The sequence below is a fragment of the Agelaius tricolor genome, unplaced genomic scaffold (assembly GCF_023055355.1).
Source record: "Agelaius tricolor isolate 1412-34295 unplaced genomic scaffold, bAgeTri1.0.p SCAF_11, whole genome shotgun sequence".
Classification (NCBI taxonomy): domain Eukaryota; kingdom Metazoa; phylum Chordata; class Aves; order Passeriformes; family Icteridae; genus Agelaius; species Agelaius tricolor.
Window position 1 is genome coordinate 30914461 of NW_027269271.1, and position 8714 is coordinate 30923174.

At 47.8% G+C, this 8714-nt stretch overlaps 2 protein-coding genes across 2 annotated transcripts in view; both read left to right on the top strand.

Annotated features, from left to right (window-relative positions):
- The window catches only part of LOC139594002 (putative protein FAM47C), a 128880-nt gene extending 128296 nt beyond the window's left edge, over positions 1–584 (top strand). The window contains 1 exon segment of the mRNA XM_071435600.1: positions 436–584. Within this exon segment, the coding sequence (XP_071291701.1) occupies positions 436–584 (149 nt within the window).
- A 10-nt stretch (positions 585–594) lies between these two features.
- On the top strand, positions 595–5048 carry FPGT (fucose-1-phosphate guanylyltransferase). The gene is made up of 4 exons (XM_071437009.1): positions 595–1048; positions 1225–1392; positions 2265–2357; positions 3106–5048. Exons 1-4 carry the CDS (start codon positions 979–981, stop codon positions 4566–4568), a joined length of 1794 nt encoding a protein of 597 aa, XP_071293110.1. The 5' UTR covers positions 595–978; the 3' UTR covers positions 4569–5048.
- Positions 5049–8714: the final 3666 nt, after the last annotated feature.

An 8714-nucleotide genomic window follows, 5' to 3' on the forward strand; every position in this document is an offset into this window, starting at 1 on the left:
GGACTGCCGGGCAGCATTGCTGTCAGCAATGAAAACCCGGTACAAAAGAGCAGAGGTGCAGTTCCAGCAGAAGAGACCATCGTCCTTACTGGAGTGGGTCAGAGCACAAGGAAGGATCAAAGGGATCTTTGGGGTGTGCATTGCTCTGATTAGGACTGTTATCACCTGCATCACAGCCTCACACTGAGGAAGCACAGTGAAGCATTTATCTTTTTTTCTTTAATCTTCTCTGTCAGCGATTTACAATCACGAAAAACTATGGATTTATCGTACATTTTTTAACTTCATAAATTCCTTTTTTTTTTTTTCTCAGTAGCTCCTATTGTGCTTTTACAGCTACTTTTTATTGTAAGATTTGTGTATAATGAGATCTTATCACAGCAAAGCCTTCTTTCATTCCCCTCTGACTGCATTTGGTATCTGTAATCTCAACAGACTCTGAATACAAACGGAACCCGCAGATCAAAACCCACAATATCCGAGGCAAGGAACCGCAGAGCGAAAAATCTTCAGCAGGAAAAACCTTCAGCTGTGTGACTCCCGCCAGTCGCTATCAGAGAAAGCAGGCGCTATTAGCCTGGTAGGTGCCGCTCCCCAGCTCCCAGCGCTGCCCCGAGTGCTGCAGGTGCGGCCGGGACAGCCCCAGCAGGGCGGGTGGGCCGGGCAGACGTCAAAGGGCGAGTTCGGGAGCCATTCGGACTCTGCTCCTCACCGGATTTACAAACCGGGCACCCGCCTGTACCCCCGGACGGCGCAGGGAGCGGCCCCCGAGCCGAGCCCAGCCCCGCCCCACAGAGCCAGAGCCAGAGCCCAGCCGAGCCCAGCCCGGAGCCCCGCAGAGCCCAGCCGAGCCCAGCCCGGAGCCCGGAGCCGCCCCGGCCCCGCCCGGCCGGGCGGTCCCGAGGGTTCTGCCCGCCCCCGCCCCGCCGGCGCTTCCGGGCCGCGCCCCGGGCCGGGCCCCGGCGCTCCGGTCCCGACATGGGGGAGCGCAGCGCGGCGCGGCGGGAGGACACGGGCCGGCGGCTGGCGCGGTTCGCGGCGCTGCGAGGTGCGGCGGGCTGGGGGCGGCCCGCGGGGTCGGGCCGGGCTAGGCCGTGTCCCGCGGGGTCGGGCCGGGCTAGGCCGTGTCCCGCGGGGTCGGGCCGGGCTAGGCCGTGTCCCGCGGCGCCGGGCCGGGCCGGGCCTGGCTGTGCCGGCGGAGGCTGAGCGGGGCCGTTCCCGCAGGCGCGGCCGCCCGGGCCGGAGAGCTGTGGGACGTGGTGGTGCTGACGGCGGCGGACGCGGCGCAGGCGGGCGCGTTCCGGGAGCAGCTGGCAGAGAAGCTGCGGCGGGAGCAGCTGCCCAGGACCGTCCGGTACCTCGTGTGCGCCGACCCGCCGGGGCCCAGGATCGGTGCGTGCGGCTGCGGGGGCTCCTGCGCGGCCGGGCCGCTCCGCATCCCCGCGGGCCGCGGCTCCGGACAGCGCTCGGGGCTCGGTCTGGGGACAGCGGGCATCGGGGCCGCGGGAGCGCACGTGGGACCGTGCTGGGGCTGGGGAACGGGCTCTGCCGCTCCTCAGAGCGCGTCCTCCGGGTGTGGGATAGCACTAACGCGTGTGTTGCACATTCGTACTTACCTTGACCTGGTTATTTAAACAGTCTGATTATGTTTTAGTACACTACCCAGTGGTGATGTAAAACTGGTCTCACTGCTCATAATACCATCCTGTAAGTCTTAATTCCTGTTCGCTTTGATGTATAAATTAAGTAATCTCAGTATTATCTGCGGTGTAGAGTAATATGCAGAGGTTAATTCTCAGGAATCTGGCGGTTTTAAGTTGCATGAGCTCATAAAATATCCCAAACCATTCCCTCAGATCCCAAACGTTTCTTATTTCCATACTGTAAATGTCAGGAGTATTTCTGAACACTGCCTTGAATCCATTAGTAGGCTTTTATGTGACTTGTTTCTTACAGGAGCTGGTTTTGTGGCTGAGTTATGGCCTATTTGATTGATTAAATGCTTCAAATGGTGGGGCTGTGCAGAGGTGACTGGGAGGGGAAATCACAGAGATTTCCCTGGAGCTGTCTGCTCAGGACGCCATCCCCTCAGAGAGCACAGGCTTCCAGAAGGACGCTTCCATCAGCGTCTGTGTGTGATCTTATCAACCATGATATGGTAGAAAGACTATCCCACCTCTCTGGCTGGGCACCAGTACACCTCTCCTGTCAGAACGGGTGTTACTGGAGCTCTTCTCACAGATGCTAAAATGCTTTTTCTTTAGGAAATGGTGGATCAACTCTTCATGCTCTTCGGTGCTTGGAAGAGCAGTATGGTGATCAGTGGACTTCCTTCACTGTGCTGCTAATCCATTCTGGTAAATTCAGTTTTATATATTTTACTATAAAGTGATACCTTTTATTTTGTTCTTCCTTAAAATAATAAAGTGGCAGAGGAGCTGGAGTTCCAAAATACTTTTCCCTGAGAAAAGTAACCCATGTGTCTGATCATTTGAAATTAGGTTGGCGCTTGCCAGATATTACTGTCACTTCAGCATTTCTTCTCAGCACTAAAGTTGCTCAGTCAGTGAGAAAGATGTGATTTAAATTTCTGCCTTGAAACATCCATTTAAGGAACACAACCCTCTCTCAGGGGACCTTGGGCTCCTCATGCCTCTGGACAGGCTGAATACGTGCCTTCTTATCCACTGAGTCAGGCCACTTGCAGATGTGGGAGAACATCAGTGCTGCAGAGGAGAAAGAAACCAAGTGATAACAAGTGTTGTGACCAAACCTTTGCCTTTTTGACTCATCACTGGCTTAAAATTCCCATCAGGAATGAGGTGGTTCTCCTTCAAGCAAAAAGCGGGTAACGTTTGCTTTTGTCACTTCAGCAATAGGTAGCTCTGAAACAAAAAGGTAACAAAGTCAATCACAGTTTTAATATGAGCTAAATAAGGCAGGCTGGGTTTTTGGACATAAGGTCAGATGTGCTCTGAGACTTGGTGTATGACCAAACTGAGAGGTTGTTAACGCTTTTGTGTACCTGTGAAATAGCTGCCTAGTTTTAGTTTCTTGCTCACTTACGTACAGTGTCTCTGTGGAACTAAAAGAGTCTTTTTCCAGGTGGTTACAGCCAGCGTTTGCCAAGTGCAAGTGCCCTGGGCAAGATCTTCACAGCCCTGCCGTTGGGCGAGCCCGTGTACCAGATGCTGGAGCTGAAGCTGGCCATGTACATCGACTTCCCCCGTCACATGAAACCAGGAGTCCTCGTCACGTGCTCGGATGACATAGAGCTGTACAGCACTGCAGTCACAGAAACCATCACCTTTGATAAACCTGGCTTTACTGCCTTGGCTCACCCCTCAGATCTGGCAGTCGGGACCACGCACGGCGTCTTTGTGCTAGATCCGTCCAGTTTTTCAGGAAAGGGAGGACTGGAATATGGATCATGCTATCGTTTCCTGCACAAGCCTGATGTGGAGACCATGCAGCAGAGTGGTGCAGTGTGTGTGAGGGGGGATCGCCCTCAGCTCAGCTCCCCTGGGAGCTGCGGAGACTCGGCCACGGCCTCGGAGTGTGTGTACACAGACAGCGTATTCTACATGGACCACAGCACTGCCCAGCAGCTGCTGGAGTTCTATAAGCAGATGGGCACTCTTGGCTGTGAAATAGATGCATATGGTGACTTTCTCCAGGCCCTGGGGCCTGGAGCCACTCCAGATTACACCAAAAACACAAGTAATGTCTCCAAGGAGGACTCGGGGCTGGTGGCAGTGCGGCAGCAGCTGTACTCCCTCCTGCAAGGCACCGCCCTAAATGTCATAGTCCTCAACAACTCCCAGTTCTACCACATCGGGACTACTCAGGAGTATTTGTTTCATTTTACTGCTGAGAGCAAACTGAGATTAGAGCTTGGCTTGCAGCCTGTGGCTTTTAGCATCTTCCCTGACTCAGCCAAGACCTTGGATCAGCTGAGCATCATCCAGAGCATCCTTGAGCCCGGGTGTGTAATAGGGCCTGGCTCTGTCATTGAGTACTCCAGAATTGGGCCTGAAGTCTCAGTAGGGAAAGGCAGCATTGTTAGTGGGTGCTACATAAATTTCAGTGTAGACATACCCTCAGACTGCTTCCTGAGTTCAGTAAGTGTGAAGATTACTGATCGAGTGGAGTATGTCACCATGGTGTTCGGTGTAGGCGACGACTTGAAAAAGGGTGTGAAATTGCTGTCAGATATACACTCCCTCCAGTTTTTTGGAGTCAGCCTACCAGAATGCCTTGACCTCTGGAGCTTAGAGGCTTCGGACCAGCTCTTCTCCAGTGACAACACACGTTTGGGGCTGTGGGCTGCAAGGATTTTCCCTGTTTGTTCTACTCTGAGTGAATCAGTTAGGATGTCACTGAACATGCTGAATTCTGTGCAGCACAAGTCAGCTTTCAAACTGAGAGGCTTTCAGCTTTTGTCTGTTGAAGAAATGCTCACATACAAAGATGTGGAAGACATGCTGAAGTTTAGGAAGCAAATTTATGATGAAATCTGCCTACAAAGACAAAAAGAGAAGTCTGATTATAGAATGAACGGTACTTGATCAAACCTCCTGTTTTCATTTGTGGACAATTGATTACTTCCTTGCTTGTAAGGATCCTAAGGGAAAAGTACACAAATCTCTTCTCTGATCTCATTGAAGTAGAAATGAAGGAATTGCATAACATTAATAAAGCAGCAAATGCAAATAAAGTGTTCTTTTGATTAAAACAGGGAAATATTTCAGATCTAAAAACAGTATTTGGTGACCTTTTGTGGGTTGGATGTTATGTCTTGTAGTTTTTTGTGAGAATACAATAGAGAAAAAAATGTCTATTTGGCCGAAAACAGCTTTAAAAGCTTTTAAAGGGTAGAATATTAGCAATGTGGAATAATACAACAACTTATGTTTCCCTCTTTTAATGCTGCCATTTTGCAATACAGTTTCAAACAGTAGTTAGGTGGAGGTAAAATGATTAAAAGTGCTTTTAATTCAAGACATCTTGTCTTGGGCATTAATAAATTTTTCTCTTTTATTTCATAACTTTTTATTCTTTCCTGGTTTTTGTCAGAAGCAAAAAGATTGGCATGAGTGATTATTCTTCCCCTTGTGACTCACAGTACTGGGGTCAACACCAGTCATCAAGACATATTGATTTATTTTTTTCTAGTAGTTGTTGGAAGCTGGCAGTGTGATGGAGAAGCTGCCAGCTCTTTGTTACCTGTGGATTGACGGATGTGTGCCATGCAAAAAGCAGCACCTTGTCTTTCTCTAAACTGAGCTGTTGCAGTCTTTGCTGTCCTTGGTGGGGCAGAGCAAAAGCCAGAAAAGTTTGTTGCAAGTGGCCCCACAGTGCATATCTTCTGACAAACCCTCTTCCCCTTCTCCCCCTTCTGCAAATGAAGTTAATATTGAAGTCCTCCTCTTTCTACTTCAGATGCCCAAGATCCAGGTCCAAACAGATAAATCTGCTGGTTTTAGGAGTATGCTGTGCAGTGTATCAGCATGATTTGGCTGTTAATGTGATGCATCTTTTTCTCTTGAATGTCTCTGTGGGTTTTCATGTTTTATTTAATGTCTCATGATGACAGTGTTTATCTCCCTGCTGACTGAAATCCCAAATGACACCTTTCTTATGCCACCTACGAGGCAGCAGAGTAACGTCCCCTGAGCATTACCCACCCTTCTTTAACTGGCAGCAGGTTTCTTCTTCATTAATAAACCTTCCAAGAAAAATACAAAGAAGTTAAATGTGGAGGTTGGGAATTGCTGGAGTTGGCTTCAAAGGAGAAGAATTTCTGAGCAAATAGAGAGTCTAAAAGTCAGTATGAATTATTAGTTAAACAATGGAAGCAGTAGGTTTGCGAACACTCAAGTCTAAGATAAGCCCTTTAAGTCAGAAATGAAAGTAGTCATAGAGCATGGAGTTGTGGTTTGTATATCATCCTGTTTGCATGATTTATTAATCTATTGCTGCACAAAAGATTTTAGGAGAAACATGTTTGATGCAGACTTTGCATCTTGAGTTGGAGACCAAACTTTGTTTGGTACAGACTTCCCTGAGGGTTGCTGTGCTGCCAGCTGAGTTCTCTGAGAGTTTGGTAGCAGCGAAATGCATCCTTTTAACATGGTTATCCACTTTAGCTGTTACAATTGCATTTGTTCTGAATTCCAGGTATTGATTTCATTACTGAAAGCAAACTGGATAAAAATAGGAAGTGGATTTGTTTCTGGCACATAAGTATTGGGAGAATGAGGAAAAATGGTGACGGAACAACTTGTGGAAAAGGTTGCGGTAGGTCGGGCCAGCAGCAGGTGCTGTGGTTTAGGGAGCAGTGTGAATTCCAAGGCAAAAAAATGGAAATGGAATGTCATCCTGGTGGTAGCCATGGACTAGCACAGCTAGCCCCCAGGTCGGATCTTGAGGCAAAGGTTTTAATGAAAAAAGAAAGTCTGTTGTAATGGAATAAGCATGGATTTACCAGGTAAGAAACATTGCACTGCTTTAATTCTGTGTGTCACCCCCTGCTTTCCTCTTACTCTGAACATTTTTGTCTCAAATTGAGAAGGCAGATTTTGGTCAGTATTAGCCCTGGATAACATCAGCAGGTTTAATGGATTACTCAACAGGTATGGGAATATCTGTTGGTGTACCATTCTTCATTTTTACACGGCAATCAAGTTTAATATAAAAGGTTATGAAGAACATTACAATATATATGTTATTTATAGACAGTTATATTAGTTATTTTCCCCTATGATATATTCAAAAGCCACGTGGATGTGGCACTTGGAGACAGAGGTTAGTGGTGGCCTTGGCAGTACCAGGGGAATGGTTGGACTTGATGGTCTGGGAGGGCTTTTCCAGCCCAAATGCTTCTTTGATCCTACAGTTCTCTGTATTGCAGCTATTTATGAAGTGTGTACATTTTTAGCTATAACAAATTGCAGTCCTTACAGCAAGGGTCATGCTACAGTGTGAGTACATCTTATTAAAATCAGAAAGCCTGCAGAGCAGACCCTTCCTGACAACAATAATCGAAGGCTGAGGTATTCAATCCATGTATGTTTTTTTATCTGTGTTGCATTTACAGCTCCAGGTAATCTTTGTATTCCACAGTCAGCTGTTAATGTAGATGACAACAATTTTCTCATGCAGCTGGCTGGGATAAGTGTGTCCCAGGGACACTGAGAAACTTGTGCAAGGCCACCCAGTAAAACTTCACAGCAAGGTCAGCAATTTGGGGGTTGCTGGTTTCCAGTACCAGCCTCTTAAAACAAGACCATCACAGCATCCTGGCCCATAATTTTCCTGCAGTCTGAGTGATGAAGGATGCAGTCATGAGAGTGCCCGGCATGCAGGACCTCTGTGGATGTGAGTCATCTTCTGAAACCTAGAGTTTGATTTGGGCTGATCCTCACAGTTTCCCGGATGGGTGCAATGTTCATATATCCTCTAGATCATTGCCTGGCTCCATCTATCCTGAAATGCAATTCGGGCTGGTACAATCTCAAACAAACTCAAGATGAGCTTTTAATGATTTTTTTTCATGTCAGCTTTCTTTATTCAATTAGTTTTGCTGTGTAGTGCAATAATAGGGCTCATAATGAACATGATTGCAATGATTTCCCTGAATGCCTTGAGCACACACCGTGATCAGCAGAGGTTTAGCCCTGCTGTCTGTGTTATCCTGAAACCTGAGAGGGGGTATTTCAGTGACCTTTGGTGCAGGAAACTGAAATCTGAGAAATTGGGCACTTAACAAAGAGCACAAGGGAGGGGAGCTGAAATAAAAATGAGCAGCTGAGAAGAATCAGTGCCAGAAGGATTTGGGGAGCTGACGAGAGGAAGTAAGCTCCAAGGATCAGTTGGATCTGCAGAGCAATGTTCGTGCCTTGTCACGGTGCTTTTGCTCAAGCTCAGAAGTTCCAGCCTCCTCTCGCTCCCAAACCTCTGATGTAAGAGCTTTGTTTTTTGCTCTCTGCACTTGTGCCCCCGTGCAAAGGCCTCTCTAATGTTGTGAGAGCAAAAATAACAGCGCAGTGCTGCTGTACCCTCTGCTCCTCTGCTGCCACGGGGCAGCCACTGCAAACACCTGCTCCCTTACAAGGGCCAGGGTTCCTCCACTTTCTTCTTGAAAACTCGTGTTTTCTTTTAGCGCCCTTTTCATTTCCTGGATATATCTGAATGTCACCAGAATGGCAATGACGTTTATGGAGCAGCTTACACCTTCCTCAAGTAAATGATAGATGTGGGTAATGTTAATTGTGGATATGTTCTGATTATTTGAAATAAAGTTAATTTCAAAAGACTTACTCTTGTAAGCCCTCCCTGCGAAGGACATTTAAAACCTCAGCTCTCCCAGTTGTTTGGAGACTGGATGTGGGAATCAGTTGCCAGGCTGGCGCCTTTCTGCAAATCATTGGTCAAATATCACAGGATACACTGAGACAGCAGTTCAGACTCTTCAGAAACAGATCCTTGGATTCATATGTAAGTTTCTGCAAGTATAGGGACAGGCTGGGAGTGCCAGGAGTTCAAACTCGTCTGAAATAGATCCTTGGATTGGTGTGTAGGTTTGTGCAAGTACAGGGACAGGCTGGTGATGCCAGCAAGGTTGTTACAGTGGGCTGCAGCGTGTGGGAGGATTTAGAGATGTGTGTTCTGGTGACTTGTCTGCTTGCCTGAAATCCTTCACTGCAACGAGA